At 38.6% G+C, this 19,470-nt stretch overlaps 1 protein-coding gene across 1 annotated transcript in view; it reads left to right on the top strand.

Annotated features, from left to right (window-relative positions):
- Positions 1–19,023, top strand: part of RAD51 (RAD51 recombinase) — a 37,255-nt gene extending 18,232 nt beyond the window's left edge. Inside the window, exons 6-10 of the mRNA XM_077764678.1 lie at positions 8,719–8,813; positions 16,563–16,676; positions 17,337–17,466; positions 17,669–17,790; positions 18,233–19,023. Of these exons, the coding sequence (XP_077620804.1) occupies positions 8,719–8,813; positions 16,563–16,676; positions 17,337–17,466; positions 17,669–17,790; positions 18,233–18,356 (585 nt within the window). The 3' untranslated portion in view covers positions 18,357–19,023. The remainder of the gene's footprint in view (positions 1–8,718; positions 8,814–16,562; positions 16,677–17,336; positions 17,467–17,668; positions 17,791–18,232) is intronic.
- The last annotated feature ends 447 nt before the right edge of the window (positions 19,024–19,470 follow it).

Here is a 19,470-nt window from a genome sequence, read left to right as displayed (position 1 = left end):
CAGCAAAAAAAAAGTTGATTCTTGTTATTTTCACTCGTCTTTTGGAATAGACATAAAAGGCACTTTATTTATCCCTAAGACTAATTAGAAGGTAGACTTGCTGTTGCAGAATTCTTCATTGTGCTAGTATCTTTCAGATTATTAATTTCAGATACTTTCTTACCATCCATTAGGCCTCCCCTGGCTTCACCTGCCTTCTTCACTAGTCTAGATTTTACGATTCATCATTAAATTCATTCCTTTACAAATACCCTCAGATTTCCATTCCCCATCAGAACAGATGCCCATTTTAGATGAACTCATCTTAGTCTTATCTGAGAACTGTCTTCTCAGTGCTTGTTCCCTAATAGCTGATCATACTGGAGAAAAAAATCATACATAAAATGGATTGTCTTCATCTTATTTATTTATTTTAGTATTTTATTTATTTTTGAGAGAGCGCAAGCAGAGGAGGGGAAGAGAGAAAGGGAGACCCAAAATCCAAAGCAGGCTTCAGGCTGTGAACTATCAGCACAGAGCCCACTGTGGGGCTTGAACTCATGAACTGCGAGATCATGACCTGAGTCAAAGTTGGACACCCAACCGCCTGAGCCACCCAGGTGCCCCATGATTGTCTTCACTTTAAGTTGACAGGGGCACCTGGGTGGCTCAGTCGGTTGAGCGTCCGATTTTGGCTCAGGTCATGATCTCCTGATTCGTGGGTTTAAGCCCCGCATCGGGCTCTGTGCTGACAGCTAGCTCAGAGCCTGGAGCTTGCTTCAGATTCTGTGTCTCCCTCTCTCTCTGACCCTCCCCTGCTGTCTTTCTCTCTCTCTCAGAAATTAAAAAAATAATAATAAATTTAAGACGACAGATGTTAGTTTAAAATTCAGTGCTGCTTGGTGGACCTACTCAATTTATTTAGGCATTATTTTTCCTGCTCAGTAAGACAGTTTTCTCATGCTTTGTCTTTCCTTCTCAAACCTTCATTCTGCTCTTCAACCCTCACTTTGCCAATGACCAACCTGCTACTCATCAAATATATAAATCTACCTACATTTATAACCAACTTTTCTTATCTTGAGTTACAGTAAAAAAAAAAAAAAAAGTGCCCTTTTCCTTTCAAAGTACCATATACCAGTGTGATCTGTTTACTGTATCTCCTGCCACATTCTTGGACTCTACTCCTCCTATTTTCTTTTTCTCTCTCTCTTTTTTTTTTATGTTTATTTATTTTTGAGAGAGCGCATACGTAAGTTGGGGAGGGGTAGAGAAAGAGAGGGAGAGAGGACCCCAAGCAGGCTCCATACTCACTGCAGAGCTCAACATGGGGCTCCAACCCACGGACCATTAGATCATGACCTGAGCAGAGGTTGAATGGTTAACCAACTGAGCCACCCAGGTGCCCCAACTCCTGTTTTTCACTCTATCTCGTGCTATGTATCTTTTCCATTTTTACTTAGGCTCGCATTCATGAGAGGATTTAGAAATAGACATAGTTAATTAACTGCCTAAGATCATACTGTATTGAAATAATAGATACAGAAATCCAACCTGACTTTATTTTTTTTATTAAAAATTTATTATTATTTTTTTATGTTTATTTACTTTTTTTTTATGTTTTATTTATTTCTGAGAGAGCGAGACCGTGTGAACAGGGAAGGGTCAGAGAGAGAGGGAGACACAGAATCTGAAGCAGGCTCCAGGCTCTGAGCTGTCAGCAGAGAGCCAGATGCGGGGCTCAAAATCAAACTGCAGGATCATGACCTGAGCCTAAGTTGGACGTTTAACTGACAGAGCCACCCAGGCATCCCAAACCGACTTTGGAAGCCCATGCTCTTAAAACCTTTGTAAGAGTAAAACCTGTAACTGACTTACTTTCTGCACTATTGCTAGTGCCTAGTCAATGCTTTGTACTCCGTAAATACTTGAATGAATGGAGATCATAGATAGATGTCCTGAGTCCTACTCCTTTTGTTTTTGTTTTTGTTTTAATGTTTTATTTTTAAGTAATGTCTCCACCCAATGTAGGGCTCAAATTCACAACCCGAGATCAAGAGTCACGTGCTCTACTGACCAAACCAGGCAAGCGCCCCAGGACCTACTTAACAGAACAGAAATCATAAAGAGGGAGTAGCATAACTTTTTAAGGAAGAGAGAGGGATTACTTCACCCTAAAGTAATCATGGAATACTTTACAGATATAAGGGATTGTACAATACTCCTGAAGCAAATTTGAGTAGGTAAAAAAAAGTAAAAAGCATTTAACTGTAGGAAATGATATGTGTAGAAGTGCAGGGGCAGAGAGGTATGATATATGGAGAAGACAATAAATAAACCCATTTATCTAGCTCAGAGGTCTTACTTGGAAAAGTTGTAGGAGATAACCTTAAAAGGACACACCAAAGTACCCCTGGCTGGCTCAGTTGGTACAGCATGTGACTCTTGATCTTAGGTTGTGAGTTTGAGCCTCACTTTAGGCATGGAGATTACTTAAAACTAAAATCTTTAAAAGAAAAAAAGGACACCTCAAGAGTGTATTTTAGGGGCGCCTGGGTGGCTTAGTCGGTTAAGCGTCCGACTTTCGCTTAGGTCATGATCTCACGGTTCGTGTGTTCGGGCCCCGCGTCGGGCTCTGTGCTGACTGCCAGCTCAGAGCCTGGAGCCTGTTTCAGAGTCTGTGTCTCCCTCTCTCTCTGACCCTCCCCTGCTCACGCTGTCTCTCTCTCTCTCTCCTAGAAATAAATAAAAATATATATTTAAAAAAGGCATAAAAAAAGAGTGTATTTTAGAAGGTCTCAACTGTAATGTAAGGAGTTTACACTTGATTCAGTAGAGTGGAGATCATAAAACATTTTTCAACTGAAAAGTAACAAATAGGGGCGCCTGGGTGGCTCAGTCTGACTTCAGCTCAGGTCATGATCTCACAGTTCGTGGGTTCAAGGCCCATGTTGGGCTTTGCGCTGTCAGCTTCAGATTCTGTCTACCTCTCTCTCTCTCTCTGCCCCTTCCCTGTTCATATTCTCTCTCTCTCAAAAATAAGTCAACAGTAAAAAAATTTTTTTTGAAGTAACAAAATTTTCATAAATATTCTGGTAGCAACCTGTTGAATGAATTGAAAGGAGAGGCAAGAGCTGAGGATATTTGATGGATGGTTATTAAAACACTAGCTGATTAGGTATAAACTAAAATAGTCACATTGAAGAGATACAGGCAGAAGATTTAAAAGGCAGCACTTGGGGCACTTGGGTGGCTCAGTAGGTTGAGTGTCCGAATTCAGCTCAGGTTATGATCTCACAGTTCGTGGTTTTGAGCCCCGCATCAGGCTCTGTGCTGACAGCTAGCTCAGAGCCTGGAGCCTGGTTCAGATTCTGTGACTCCCTCTCTCTCTCACCCTCCCCTGCTAACACTTTCTGTTTGTCTCTCTCTCTCTCAGAAATAAATAAAAACATTTTTTTAAAAAAGGCAGCACTTAGCGACTGATAATAAAAAATAATATCGCTCAGCCCAACAATGTATTAATTTGGTAAAGTCTAAAAAGGATTTGGAAGTGAGAGACAGTTTTTATGGAAAGATTAGTTCAAGTTTAGATAGTTGGGTTTGGAGTAATGAGACAACCAAGTAAGATTTTCTAGCAGTATTTAGAGATGTGGAACTAAGTCCTGTATAGAGAAGTAACTTTAGAATCTCTGAAATTGAAAGATCTGAGGAAATAGAAGGAGAAGGATATAGAAGGGACAGTGAACAAATTTGTCACTGTTTTGCCACTTTAATTTTTTTTTTTTAATGTTTTATTTATTTCTAGGAGGGAGAGAGAGAGAGACAGTGTGAGCAGGGGAGGGTCAGAGAGAGAGGGAGTCACAGACTAAAACAGGCTCCAGGCTCTGAGCTGGCAGTCAGCACAGAGCCCGACGCGGGGCTCGAACCCACGAACCGCGAGATCATGACCTGAGCAAAAGTCGGACGCTTAACCAACTAAGCCACCCGGGCGCCCCACTGTTTTGCCACTTTAAACAGTGTTTTTAGGGGCGGCTGGGTGGCTCAGTCGGTTAAGTGTCTGGCTTTGGCTCAGGTCACGATCTCACGGTTTGTGGGTTCGAGCCCCGCGTCAGGCTCTGTGCTGACAGAGTTTTTTTTTTAAACAGTGTTTTGAGAAGCCCTTTTTCTTCTTTGGAGTCCCAACATTCCTTGGTTTAAGGGCATGTTACTGTGAGTGGCTGGCCCAGTCAGTGCCCTGGAACCTGGCCCATTACTATGGGCCAACTCCTCTGTTAGAATTTTTTGAGGCCAGGGACACCTGGGTGGCTCAGTTAGTTAAGTGTCAGGCTTCAGCTCAGGTCATGATCTTAAGGTTTGTGGATTTGAGCCCAGTGTTGGGGTCTGTGCTGACAGCTCGGAACCTGCAGCCTGCTTCAGATTCTTTGTCTCCCTCTCTGCCCCTTCCCTGCTCGTGTTCGCTTTCTTTCTCTCAAAAATAAATACTAAAAAAATTTATTATTTAATTGTTAAGAATTTTTTGAGGCTTCATTGCAGTTTTAGGTTTTGAAGGAAATGGCATTATTTTAATCCAGGTTAGTTATACTCGCTTCTCCCATGGACACAACTTACTGGTGAAGTTCAAGAACAACTCACATGAAATTTGCCTCTTTAATGCACTATGACAGAGGAGTCTTACTAGTATCTTTATTCTAGTGTGAGTTCTTAGCCTCTCAACAACAGTAGTTCTTGGAACTCATTTATAAATTTAGGCATCAGATAAAAATTGTTCTCTTTTGTGTTTTTTTTCCTCTTGTAAAAAAAAGTTACAAACTGTTGCTCATAAGTTATTCAGTATTTAAATAGCACTTTATCAAAATGTTAATTATATCAGTGTAATGTGCTGTGGTTTCAGATAATACTATAAGCCATAAAAAATACTCATTTTGTGATGCACGTGGGTGGCTCCATTAAGCCTCTGACTTAGGCTCAGGTTATGATTTTGCTGTCCCTGAGTTCGAGCCCTGTGTCGGGCTCTGTACTGATAGCTTGGGGCCTGGAGTCTATTTTAGATTCTGTGTCTCCCTTTCTCTGCCTCTCCCCCACTTGCACTCTGTCTCTCTGTCTCTCAAAAATAAATACTAAAAAAAAATACTCATTTTGTTAGCACCCTGTGTCTTAACATAGATTCACATTTTAGTAAGACACACATATCTGTAGAGACCAATATTTTAAGTCACCCAACAAAATCTCTATTTTTTTCATGTTATAGATATGTACTTCATGAGTCACAGCATCTAAATTGAAGTGATAAATGCCATTTCTTAATATAGGAAAATACTGTGGTTCTTCATGAATAAAAGTGTTGGGGTTTTTTTTTTTTTAATGTTTTATTTATTTCTGAGAGAGAGAGAGAGACAGCCTGAGCAGGGGAGGGTCAGAGAGAGAAGGAGATACAGAATCTGAAACAGGCTCCAGGCTCTGAGCTAGCTGTCAGCACAGAGCCCAGCGCGGGGCTCAAACCCACAAAGAGTGAGATCATGACCTGAGCTGAAGTCGGACGCTTAACTGAGCCACCCAGGCGCCCCATGAATAAAAGTGTTTTTAACAGCAAGAGGCCTAGCTTGAATGTCTCCTGTTTTTTCTCATCATTTCCCTTTTTCATTTTAATTTTAATTGTCATTTAATTCTCATTTTAATTGCTTCTTTCCTGACTGTTCTGATCTTTTTGTTGCAGATAAAATGTCACTGTATGTCTTATGAGATAGTCGAGTTAGGAGTCCACTCTGTAGAGCTGACTCACTGTTGTTTCCCCTCATAAAGAATTCTAAGGAGGAGGGATTGGAGGTAGAGGAGAACTTTGAGACTGGGGCTTATAAAGAAGGAAGCATTGAGAAGAGTGGTAGTGAGCTGTGGAAGCTATAGCTTATTCCCTGGGCACCATTAGAAAACTGTTAGTGAGGGGCTCCTGGGTGGCTCAGTCGCTTAAGCCTCTGACTTCAGCTCAGGTCATGACTTCATAGTTTGTAGGTTCAAGCCCAGCATCGGGCTCTGTGCTGACAGCTCAGAGCCTGGAGCCTGCTTTGGATTCTGTGTCTCCCTTTCTCTCTGCCCCTCCCCTGCTCATCCTCATGCTCGCACTCTCTCTCTCAAAAATGAATAAACATTAAAAAAATTTAAGACTATTAGCGAAAGGAAATAGCACCATGATGTGGCTTGTTTGACATCATGTGTGACCTTTTTAGGTAGAAATGTTTTCAGGATGTTGTTTTGACAGATTCGTGTGGAATAAATATTTAGAGTACAGTACGCAGTATCTGTAGTGGCTAGGGCAACTGTGTATATCGCACTTATGCTCTTCAGCTGTGCAAACAGAATCCTATTCTGGGACTATTTATTAGTCAGATTATGCCTGTCAACAATAAATTGAAGCAAAATTCTCAACCATATCCTCTCTATAAAAATAACTGAACATTCACAACTGGCTGAACACCTATAGAGCTTTTTTTTAAGAGACAAATCATGCTCATTCATTGATAACAGAAAGGCTTATATTTTAACAGCCTAAGAGCTGGAGTTGTAGGTATAGAGAGGATGTTAGATTACTGCATGAATCTAAACATTGTCTGCTCTCATTTGTTGAGATTTTCTTAACTTAATGAAGTAAAATTCTATTACATTAGATCTCTAATAATGAACTTATGTAAATTTGAGAGCCATAATTACAAAAATGAACAGCCCATGTTTGTTCAAAGTACTAGAGAAATTTTTAAATTCAGAGAAGTTGGTTTATCAAAATTTGAATGCATGTGCACTTTGACAGAAAATGTGGCTTCCGTGGGATACCTTGGGATACCTTGGTTTATCAAAATTTGAATGCATATGCACTTTGACAGAAAATGTGGCTTCCGTGGGATACCTGGATGGCTCAGTTGGTGTAGCATCCAACTTTGGCTCAGGTCTTGACATCACAGTTGGTGAGTTTGAGCCTTGCATCGGGCTCTGTACTGACAGCTCAGAGCCTGGAGCCTCCTTCAGATTTTGTGTCTCCCTGTTTCTCTGCCCCTCCTCCATCATGCTGTTTCTCTTTCTCAAAAATAAACAGACATTAAAAAATTTTTTTTTAATGTGGCATCCACAATTTTTTACATGGAGTCAGGGATAAATGTACAAAGAATTTATACCGTGGCATTATAAAGTGGTGAAAGTTCAAAACAGCCTCTATCATTGTTAATTAGGAAAAAGCGAAATTATGGTACTAAGCAGTTATTAAAAATAGTTAACTTGGTTGTGGTGTCCCAGTCCAGTAACACAAGATGATTGCAGTGGCACTGGAGGGCAGGATGGAGGGGACAGAAGGGCTGGAGCATAGAGCATGTAGTCTATACCCTTGAGATCGGCTCAATAACACACTGGGACCTTGTACACTTTTTTGTCAGTCTGCCTACCTGTACCCAGCCACCTGTGGTCTCCCTTCTCTCCAAAGAGGTCCTAAAGCTAGAAAAGAACTCCCTCTTGTCAGCCTTTGCTGTCCTCTTGGCCAGTGATTCCAAATATTTCCTCTGTTGAGACCTTCTTTTGTTGTACACATATCTTTTCTCCTTCCATAGATTCTTAGGATTTGAAAGATTTATCTGCCAACTTACTAAATGATAACAATCTTTTCCATCTTTCCAAATTAACAAAGCCTTTGTAACTGCGCACTAAGGTCAGCGCCATAAGGGAGCATATCATCAAGTTTTTGGGTTTTATCTAGATTTTACAGAAAAGGAAACAGATTAATATTTTCAAGGTCACATGGTAATGGTAGAACCACATATGAAAAGTCTTTATATGAAAATGCCTAGATAAGATTACTTCTGGGGGATGGGAGTGATAAAGAAGAGCTTTCCGTTTTTGCTCTGCTTATTTCTATATTGTGTGAATTTTTAAGTCAAGCATATAGTACTTTTATAATTTGAAAAAGGGTTTTCTCAGAAATAAGAAAATAAAGAAATTTTGATGATACTAGGCCCTTAATGTAAAATGTTCTAAAGGATTTTCCTCAGAATTCAAAGGCGAATTATGGCTCCAAAATAGATTTCTAGAGTGGAAACTACCCTTGAGCATCAGTCACTTAAAATCTGTGGAACTCAAAAGTTGCCTGGCATGGGTCTTCTTTCTTGGTCATGCTTTAAACTTATAAGCTAAGGTAGTAAATTATCTTTCAAATGTTTGTACTCCGGGATCATGGGTAGCTCAGTCAGTTAAGCATCCAACTTCAGCTTAGGTCATGATCTCGCTTAGGTTCGTGGGTTTGAGCCCCACATCATGCTCTATGCTAACAATGCAGACCCTGTGTCTTCCTTAGCCTTTTACCCTGCCCCGTGGTCTCACTCACTCGCCTTCTCTCTCACTCTCTGTCAAAAATAAACATTAGATAATCAGATTTGAAAAAAAAATTTTTTTAATGTTTGTATTCTTGAGAGAATTGTTCAATCTTGTATTGCTGTGCAGTCATAGAATTTTATCATCTACTTTAGACCGTATTTCCAAACAATCTGCCTCTAGCAGGACTCAGGCTTCACATGTTATGGGTTACCATGAGCTTCATATTTACAACTAGCTGTATTTCTATTAGGAGGGAATGCTTCGTCCCTACTTCTGATTGTCTCTGTAATGTGTTTTTTCCCTTTGCCTAATTGGGGTGAGGAGAGAAGTTGATTAGTTATATCAGAAGAAGCACAGTGTTCATTTCTACACTGTTCTTTTTGTTCTGTCTAGCTTCCCATTGACCGAGGTGGAGGAGAAGGAAAGGCCATGTACATTGACACTGAAGGTACCTTTAGGCCAGAACGGCTGCTAGCAGTGGCTGAGAGGTAGGTTACTTGATCAGATAAATCTGGCCTCACCTGTCACTGTAGTGATTGCCAAGATAGTATGTCTGAAGAGTGTCTCTTCTGTGTATCCCTGTGTTATGTGTAGTTCAGAAGAATCACCTTCCTTAGTAAAGGAAAATGCCCTTTAAAATCTATGCGTTATTGTCAGAGTAGATAAAAAACTACATCCAACTATATGCCGTTTTCTAGAGAAACACTTTAGATTCAGAAACACAAATAGGTTGAAAGAAGCAGGATGGGAACAGATACTGCCTGCAAACGGTAACCATAAGAGAGCTGGACTGGCTATACTAATATCAGATAATACAGACTTTAAGACAAAAAAATATGTATTACGAGAGATAGAAAGGAACATTGGGAAAATAGAACATTCTAAACATATCCAAAGCTATTATCAGGCCCAAAATATGTGAAACAAAACCTATCCTCATTGAAGAGCACAATAGACAATTTAACCATATTGGTTAGGGACAGATACCTCACTTTAAAAGACCTGTAGCTAGCATCATACTTAATGGTGAAAGTCTGAATGCTTTCTCCTTAAGATTGGAAACCAGGTAAGGATGTCCACTCACACTACTTACATTCCACTGAAGGTAGAATATACTGAATGTTCTGAAGGTCCTAGTCTGTGAAATCAGGTGAGAAAATGAAATGAAAGGCATCCAGATTGGACTGGAAGATGTAGAACTATCTTTATTCACCAGTGACATGATCCTGTATGTAGAAAATCCTAAGGAATCTACATACACATAAAACTACTAGAACTAGATTAGTTCAGCAAGGTTGTAGGACACAATGTCACTAAGCAAAAATCCATTGTATTTTCATGTACAAGCAATGAACAGTTCAAAAATTAAGAAAGCAATTTCATCATTCACACTGAATTCCATTCACTGTCAAAAAGATCAAAATAGTAATAAATTTAACAAGACTACAAAACATTGATGAAAGAAATTAAAGATCTACATAATTAGAAAAACAGTCCATCTTCATGGATTGGAAGACACAATATTATGAAAGTCTTGATTTTCTCTCAAACTAATCTATAGATTCAGCACAATCTGTACATAAATTTCAGGAAGCTTTTTTGCAGTAATCGGCAAGCTGATTTTAAAATACATGGAAATGTCTAGGATCCAGAATAGTCAAACCATTCTTGGGATGGGGGAGATGGAGAAAAAGAACAAAATTGGAGGTCTTGGTCTTCTTAATTTTAAAACTTACTATAAGACAACAAAAATTAAGACAGTGTGGTGCTGGCATAGGACAGACATGTGGATCAGTGAGACAGAACTGAGAATTCAGAAATGAGCTCTTTCATATAAATGAAATTTATAGTCACTTGATTTTTTTTGACACGGATGCCAAGGCAATTTAATGATTCCCCAACCCCAATAATAGTCTTTTCAATAAATAGTGCTAATGTTGTTGGATATCAACATACAAAAAGATAAATTTAGACCCTTGTGCCATATATAAAAGTAACAAAAATGGATAATAGTCTGGTGACTCCTCAAAAAATTAAACATAGAATTACAGTATAATTCAGCAATTCCACTTGTGAGTATATGCTCTAAAGAATTGAAACAGGGACTCTGATTCTTGTACACCAGTGTTCATACTACTAGTCACAGTAGCCAAAAGGTAGAAACAACCTAATTACTCATCACTAGATAAATGGATAAACCAAATGTCATAAACACACAGTGGAATATTATTTAATCTTAAAAAGGAAGGAAATTCTCATACATAATATGAGATGAATCTTAAAAACATGCTAAGTGAAATAAGCCAGTTACAGAAGGACAAATATTCTATGACTCCTCCTTTTAAATGAGTTACTTAAAGTAGTCAAATTCATAAAGGTAGTAGAACAGTGGTCCCCAGGAGCAGTAGGTAAGGAGAATTGGGAGTTATTTAAGGGATATAGTTTTAGTTTGGGATGATGAAAAGTTCTGGAGATGGATGGTGGTGATTGTTGTACACCATGGAAATGTACTTATTGCCACTGGACGGTATATTTTTTAAAAGGATGAAATGGTCAATTATATAGCATGTATATGTACTTTGTTGTTATTATTTTAAAGATGATGGTCCTAAATAAAAGGACTAATACTATAAAACTTAGGACAAAAGGGCAGGCAAAAATATTTGTGATCTTGAGGTAGGCAAAGATTTCAAAACACTATAACTCAGTCCATGAAAGAAAATACTGATGTTTTTATTTCATCAAATTTTAAAACTTCTGTACTTCAAAAGTGAAAAGACAACTTAAAGAATGTCAGAAAATATTTGTAAATCATGTATCTGAAGGGTCTAGTATCCAGAGTATACAAAGATCTCTTAAAATCCAATAATAAAAAGACAACCCAATTAAAAAATGAACAAACTTTTTGTATGGCCGTTTCTCTAAACAAGATAAATGGCCAAGAAGCACATGAAAAGATCCTCAACATCATTAGTCAAGAGGAAAAACAAAACCACAGTGACATACTACCACCAGGATAGCTGTAATATAAAAAAGGTAGTAACAAGTGTTAGGGAGGATGTGAAGAAACTGGAATCCTAATTGCTGGTAAGAATGTAAAATGGTCCAGTCACTTTGGAAAACACTGTGGCACTTAAATATAAAATTACCATATAACCCAGCAGTTTTACTCTGGTTATGTACCCAAGAGATATGAAAACATATCCACATACAGACTTGTATATAGATCTTTATAGTATTGTTATAATAGCCCGTAACTGCACATAACCCAGTTGTCAATCAACTCGTGAGTGAATAAACAAAATCTGGTTTATGTATACAGTGGAGTACTATTCAACAATAGAAAGGAATAAAGTACCGATGCATGTTGATGAACCTCAGAAGACATACTAAATGATTTAAGCTAGACACATAAGACCATATATTATAATTTCACTTATATGAAATTTCCAGAAGGAGAAGATCTGTAGAGACAATAGATAAGTGGTTGCCTGGGCAGGGAGTAGGAACAGGAAGTAACTGCATATATACTTGATAGATCTTCTTAGGAAGACAGAAATGTTTTAAAATTGGATAGTGGTAACGGTTGTACAAATCTGCAGATTTTATTACTAAAAAGTCATCTAGTTGTACTCTTAAAGCAGGTCAATTATATGGCTTATATAAGTTATACCTCAGTAAAATTGGTAACAAATATATAAGTTTCTCTGTCCCTGAATACATCTTTCAAATAAACTCTCGAAATTGTTTTAATTTCCCTTCTCTAGAGTCAAATGTGATAATTTGGTCCCTACCACACATTTTACTGAAACCTAGTGATTAAATATAATTTAATTGCATGTTGAGACATCAGACTCAAGTTGGAACTTGATGACTGGCCAAGTTGAAGAGAATTTTCTTTTTTAATTTTAGAATTAGAACCAAATTTTCTTTCCCAGTTTACAATTTGAGGAATCCAAGCTATCAAACATACACCATTGACGGGAAAAAAATCAGTTGGAAACATAATTGTAGCTCTTTGTGTCTGCTTACAAAATCTGTCAAGAAAAAAAGAATCAATCCCTTGCAACCTGATCTTTGTTTTTTTCCTTTTTTTTTTTTTTTTAATGTTTAATTTTGAGAGTGAGAGCATAAGTAGGGGAGGGGCAGAGAGAGTGGGACAGAGAATCCAGTTTGACAGCAGCAAGCCCAGCGTGGGGCTCAAACTCACTAATGGCAAGATCATGACCTAGCCTAAGTCAGACACTCAACCAACTGAGCCACCCAGGTGCCTCTGATCTTAATTTTGCAAAGATGAATATACTAAACTGTATCTTCCCTCCCAAAGTTATTTTTGTTCTTGTACAGAAATCACACTTTTAACTTTTTTTTTTTTTATGTTTATTTTTGAGACAGAGAGACAGGGGAGGGGCAGAGAGAGAAAGAGATACAGATGAAGCAAGGCTCCAGGCTCCGAGCTGTCAGCAGAGAGCCCGACGCGGGGCTTGAACTCACAAGCCATGAGATCATGCATGACCTGAGCCGAAGTCGGACGCTTAACCGACTGAGCCACCCAGGCACCCCCACACTTTTAACTTTTAAGTATACTGTTTTGGTAGCTGAGTTTGAGTTAGAATTTTGCCAAGTAACATAAATGAGTGTTCAGATAGGATAGATGAGATAGTAGAATGTTGGCTCTGAGGACAGGGCTTTAATTTGATCACTCACTGTCTACCTAAGCCATAGAAAAGGGCATTTGGCATTTATTAATGAATGGGTTAGTATTTATTAGGGCTATGTTTATGGCTGTTGGTCAACTAAAGGAAAAAAATTTTATTGTATTTAATTTTTTAAAATTTTTTTACATTTATTCATTTTTGAGAGACAGAATAAGACAGAGTGTGAGCGGGAGAGAGGCAGAAAGAGAGAAGGAGACACAGAATCNCTGAGCCGAAGTTGGACACTTAACCGACTGAGCCACCCAGGCGCCCCACTATTGTATTTTTTTTTTTTTTGGTATATTTTTTAAAGATTTTATTTTTAATCTCTATACCCAACATGGGACCCAGACCCACAACCACGAGATCAAGAGTTGCAAACAAGGAAAATGTTTAAATAGAAATTTTATCACTCCTATCAAGAAAACTTCTTGTAATCAAATTTCTGTTTATGTATATTGCATTTATGTTACAGTACTGAGAAAGTAACAGCGCCTCCTTAAGCTAGTACCTAATTTCCCTTCATAACAGAACAACCCTCATTAGCTGTTATTGAAGAATACTGACCCATATCCAGGTTACTAGAGCTCAGGGCTTCTTCAGAACACAGTCCTCAGTATAGCTGTGTTAGCATCACCTGGGAACTTGTTCACAGTATAAATTCTCTGACTCCAGTCCACATTCTGCTGAATCAAAAGCTGTTAGAGAATTAAAATAGGGTCCAGAAATGTTTTAACAAGCTCTCCAGGTGATATCGATGCTTGCTAAAGTTTAAAAGTCATGGCCATAATTGCTAGCTACAGTGTCATCACCTTTTTTTTGAAAGTTCTTTTAAATACTCTGAAAGAATGGCAGAACTCCCTTGAAGCAGTATAGCTATTTTTCATACTTACATGTTAAGAATCACCTGAGGTATTTGTTAAATACACAAATTACCACACCTGTTCCCCCCTCCAAGTTGTGATTAAGTCTTAGGTAGGCCCACCTTTTTAATAGGTGTTCCAGGTTATTCTTTGAGGAAGTTCTGGAAACACTTGAGAGTTGATACTTATTTCCAGCCAACTCTTTCCACATTGTGGGAATTGAAAATTCCATGTGCTGCTTCAGGAATGTAAGTACAGAGATCCCTATAGTGTTTCTTGTGAATGCTGCTGACAGGCCAGGTCAGCTTCTTCTGGTGAGGCATCCATATTCTTATAGCAAAAGACAATTTCCTTTCCTGATAGATATTTTTGTTTTGAGCAAATCTAGACTTGTGTAGTGCAGTAAGTACTTGGGCCTCTTGCACCTTTTTTCTTACAGCCATGGTTTAAATATGGAAATTTTAATCTTATTCCCAGTTTAATTGATCAGGATTCCAAGGTAAAACTCTATCCTTATTGCATCTCATTATCTTCATGCTCAGACTTGATAATTCGTTGTCATCAATCCAATTAATGCCAAAACTAAACATGTACTTGTTTAGTACAAAGAATAGCAGGTGAAGTGCCCATGAAAGTATAAAGATGATGTGGAAAATTCAGTTGGTTAGAATGAGATCTCCTGATACTGAGGTTCACCTCATTGCAGTCCTCTATCCAAATGCTATATTATTCCTTTGTTTTTCTATTCTTTTGGGGAGGAAAAGTCAGAGAAAAACTATTAAGCTTAATCTCAGAATAGGTTTAATGCGGTGTATGCTTTTGTAAAGATCAGTGTCTCCACATAGACTGTTTCTGTAAAAGACTGATAAAATAATAAACATAGAAACTTATGGTTCTCAAAGAATTACAGTGCCTTGATTTGTTTAAACAAATTCTCTTTTAAACTATGACATAGGGGAGTTGGTGTTGTATTTTTGAACTGTAATGATTTTAGGTCACATTAATATGAAAATACTTGGGTAAGGTGATATTCTTTTTGTTTGCATTGTGGATAAAAGTTTTATTCAGTAATATTTATTCAGAATTTATTAGGTATAAAAATGTGCTAGATAAGAGAGGTCTAGTTTTTTTCCCTGAAGAAATTTGTAGTCTAGTAAAAGAATGGTAGGGTGGCTCAAAAATGCCATAGAAAGTCCTAAACGACATTTTCTGAAAGTGCAGAAGAGGGAGAATCACATCTATTTGACAGGTGCAGGGGGAAGCTTTGTAAAAATGCAAGCATTTAGTGGTATCTTGGTAGATGGATAAAATAAAAGCATCTGTGAAGAAATGGGGTACCATTATGGCATATTTAATGAAAGTAAAAATTGTCTTACACCACTTTGAGCATTCGAGTCTTAAGGTAGCAGTTATAGAGGTGTAAGGAAAAAAAAGATTATTCTAAGAAAACAGAAGATATCTTATTTGTCTTTTTTGAAAAATTTTTATTTATTTTGAGAAAGTCCGAAAAAGAGGCCTCTTATTTGCTAAAAGGAAGGGAGCTTGGGTTGCTCAGCTGGTTGTGTCTGACTCTTGGTTTTAGCTCAGGTCATGATTTCATGGTCGTAGAATCACGCCCCAAGTCCAGTGCTGAGCTGTTAGCAAGGAGCCTGGTTTGGATTCTCTCTCTCTCCTACTCTCTGTCTCTCCCCCACTCTCGTGTGCTCTCTCTCAAAATGCAAAGGAGAAAATCATTATTGAAGTATAAGATGAATTAAGGTATCACTTATTTAACCATACTGGATATATGTCATATAATCTATCTTAGGTGTAACTGGTTACTAGCAAGAAAAGAGAAGAAATGAAATACAGGGGCACCTGGGTGACTCAGTTAAGTGTCAGACTCTTGATTTTGGCTCAGGTCATGCTCTTACAGTTTGTGATAGAGCCCCGAGTTGGGCTTCATGCTGACAGTATAGAATCTGCTTAGGATTCTCTCCTCCTTTCTCTCTGCCTCCCCTGCTTGCTTGCTCTCTCAAAATAAATGAACTTTTTTTAAAAAGTGAGAACCTTTATTTTAAAAAAGGAAACACACTTGTTTCTCTTGAACTTGAGTCTTCTTGGAAAGTTTTATTCCTGGGGCGCCTGGGTGGCTTAGTCGGTTGAGTGTCCGACTTCGATCTCACAGTTCATGGGTTCGAGCCGCGCATTGGGCTCTGAATCCTTCTGAATTCAGCTCAGAGCCTGGAGACTGCTTCGGATTCTGTGTCTCCCTCTCTCTCTGTCTCTCCCCCATTCATGCTGTGTTTCTCTCTGTCTCAATAATAAATGACATTAAAAAAATTTTTTAAAAAAGAAAGTTTTATTCCTGTATAATAGGCTATATGAATTTGATTTGAGTGATTACTTTTTCAGTTCCAATTCTGTTACGTTGCTTTGGTTTTTCTAGGAGAACATTTGGAACGTTGTATTTGGAAATTTCTTGTTTTGGCTCAGGAGTCTTCAAAGACTAAATTTGATTTATCCTGAAGTACTGCCCAGCAGATCTACTCCTTCTGCGTCTAATAGAAAGGGAATTAATATTCTTTAGCCATAACACTTCTTGCCTGATCATCCAAGTAATTTGTTTGTTAGAAATTAATTTCCAGTCTGCCTGGGTTTTGTGTGCAGTCTAAAAATGTTCTCTATTCTCTTCTAGATATGGTCTCTCTGGCAGTGATGTCCTGGATAATGTAGCATATGCTCGCGGGTTCAACACAGACCACCAGACCCAGCTCCTTTATCAAGCATCAGCCATGATGGTAGAATCTAGGTATGTGCTCAGTAGAAGACATGGAATATGTTCTCAGAGCCCTTACCCTGAATTTTATGTAGGCTTGTTGGCAAAATTGATAGTAACTTGAATTAGAAAATGGAAGATGTAAGTTTTAGTTCTACATTCTTGCACTGTGGGTTCAGGTCATGTCTCCAAAAAAAAAAAAAAAAAAAAAAAAGGCAGCCATTGGGCACCTGGCTGGCTCAGAGAAGCATGCAACTCTTGATCTCAGGGTCATGAGTTTGAACCCCACATGGAGTGTCATGATTACTTTAAAAAAAAATTGGGGCACCTGGGTGTTGCAGCCAGTTAAGCATCCGACTTTTGATCTCGGCTCAGGTCATGTTCTCACAGTTTGTGAGTTCAAGCCCCGCATTGGGCTCTCCACTGATGTTGCAGAGCCTGCTTGGGATTCTGTCTCTACTTCTAACCCTCTCTGGCCCGTGCTCTCTTTCTCAAAATAAACTTCAAAATTAAGTCATAGTCCACTTGAACTTACTGAAAATTTTATATAGTCCTTCAGACATGAATACTGTACCAATATTTTAATAAAACATTTATGAGTAACTATGAATATGAAAGTTTAGGGTAGTAAGGAAGGGAGCAGAATCTGACACAGGCTAGAAATAGGCTTCATAGAGTCGTTGTTCCCTATAGGTATGCACTGCTAATTGTAGACAGTGCCACTGCCCTCTACAGAACTGACTATTCGGGTCGAGGGGAGCTCTCAGCCAGGCAGATGCACTTGGCCAGGTTTCTGCGGATGCTTCTGCGACTTGCTGATGAGGTAAGTTGTGGGATAGGGACCAATAATGCCTAATTTTCAGGGCCCTTGCTGGGAGGTCAGAATATCAGTGCCCGGTGTCATGAGGATAACAGGTAGGAAGAGATACATGTATTAATCATTCTTACTTTTTGGGGAAAGGGGTGGCAGCAGTAGTTCTTTGACTATATGGCCACAAAAAATGACATTTATCCTTTCCCGTCAGTTTGGTGTAGCAGTGGTGATCACCAACCAGGTGGTAGCCCAAGTGGATGGAGCAGCCATGTTTGCTGCAGATCCTAAAAAACCTATTGGAGGAAACATCATTGCTCATGCCTCAACAACCAGGTAAAGTGATGGGATAAGTGATTTTGTCTTGGAATGTCGTATTAACTGAAGTAGACATGAAGATACAATATTTCCATTAAACCCTTTAAAGCTTTTGTTGTATAATTAGACACAGGAGTCCTTGCTAAACTTAGTTGTCACGCCGTGGTTAGAACAGATCTTTGCTTTTAGTTTACAAAGGAATTAAAAGCCCCCAAATGTGGAAGAATGAATATCAAAGATAGGCCTTTTCCTGGTTAGTAAAAAAAGTTACTTCAAAATGGAAAATCCACTAAGCTGGAAGCAGGATAGAAGTTGATTCCTCTAGGTTGGAAATGTCCCTAAGGAATACAGAAAGATCCACAAACTCCTAGGAAGTATATATGTCTGGAAAAAATTCCTATCTACCATAAATAGGAAAAAGATTTTTAAATTATAACTTTGGTTTGTTTCTTTGGGTCAGACTGTATCTGAGAAAAGGAAGAGGGGAAACCAGAATCTGCAAAATCTACGACTCTCCCTGTCTTCCTGAAGCTGAAGCTATGTTTGCCATCAATGCAGATGGAGTGGGGGATGCCAAAGACTGAATCACTGGGGTTTTTCCTGTGATAAAGCTAAGTCCTACAGCATGGAGTGGACTGCTCCCTGGGAGTTCTTCACAGGCCTCTTCCTGTTGTGACTGCCAGGAAAAGGCTTCCGGAAAAACAGCTATTATATCAGCTTTTCTGATGGTGTAAACAGGAGACAGATCAGTAATCACAAACTGATCTGAAATGTTTATTCTGTCTGGAGTTTACTAATCTCTATGTGAACTATTTTGGGGCAAGTAAGGAATACCTTTGACATTGTGCCTTAGGGTTGACTTGGGACTAATAGCTGTCTCTTGGACAATCTTTAGTTCCCTTGGAGACAAAAGCTGGGGGGACTGGATGGACTCTTCTCTCACTATCTGAATAATGTTGAAATGCCTGGGTAGCAAAGGAAGTGGGTCTCCTCACAGGTTTTTTTGGCATGTCAGTAAAACTCTGTCAGAAGTAGGTTTTTAAGTTAGTTTGCCTAAATTATATAACAATTGTTTTATTTAAGGGCTACTGAGCAGGCCTACTGGGCCACCAGCCCTTCAATATCTATCTATGTGCTTGTTTTTTTAACTGCTAAGAGTAACTCAAGGTAATTCTGGAATCTTAAACATTTCAGAAGCTCTTTAAGTAGATTTAGTATGGGGCTACTAATAAAGTAGTTATTTGTGCTATTTATAGGAGTTATTCTGGTGTAAGTTGATATTTCAAGAGAGGGCCTTTAAAATCTTGAGATAATTGAGCTTACTACCTTTCAATGTAATAGACATTATTACAAGATGAATATCCAGTGACTTTCCTGTGGCCTTTGTAATAAGTCTTATGTTACAGAGTCCTGTTACTTGTCCAGACTCTTCAGGATGGATTTTAACCACCTCTTCAAATTTCAGAGGGCCTCTCAGCTAGTACTTGTTTAAAGAATGGAGTATCTTTCAGGTGTTCTCTTTCATTTCTAGACTACAAAACAAACCTGGGATGGTATAGGAAGCCAGAGTGACAGCTTTGGAATGGAAGTAAAAGCATTTCAATCCTTTAGGGCTGTAAATTTGTCTCAATTATCCTTGTAGGTGGGATTTATCAGGTGAGATGAGGCTTTGTCCTGTTGGCCATAAGAGTCACCTAG

The sequence above is a fragment of the Crocuta crocuta genome, unplaced genomic scaffold (genome assembly GCF_008692635.1).
Source record: "Crocuta crocuta isolate KB4526 unplaced genomic scaffold, BGI_CrCroc_1.0 scaffold102, whole genome shotgun sequence".
NCBI lineage: Eukaryota > Metazoa > Chordata > Mammalia > Carnivora > Hyaenidae > Crocuta > Crocuta crocuta.
The sequence above is the reverse complement of the archived record's forward strand: the minus strand, read 5'-3'. Positions and strand labels throughout refer to the sequence as shown.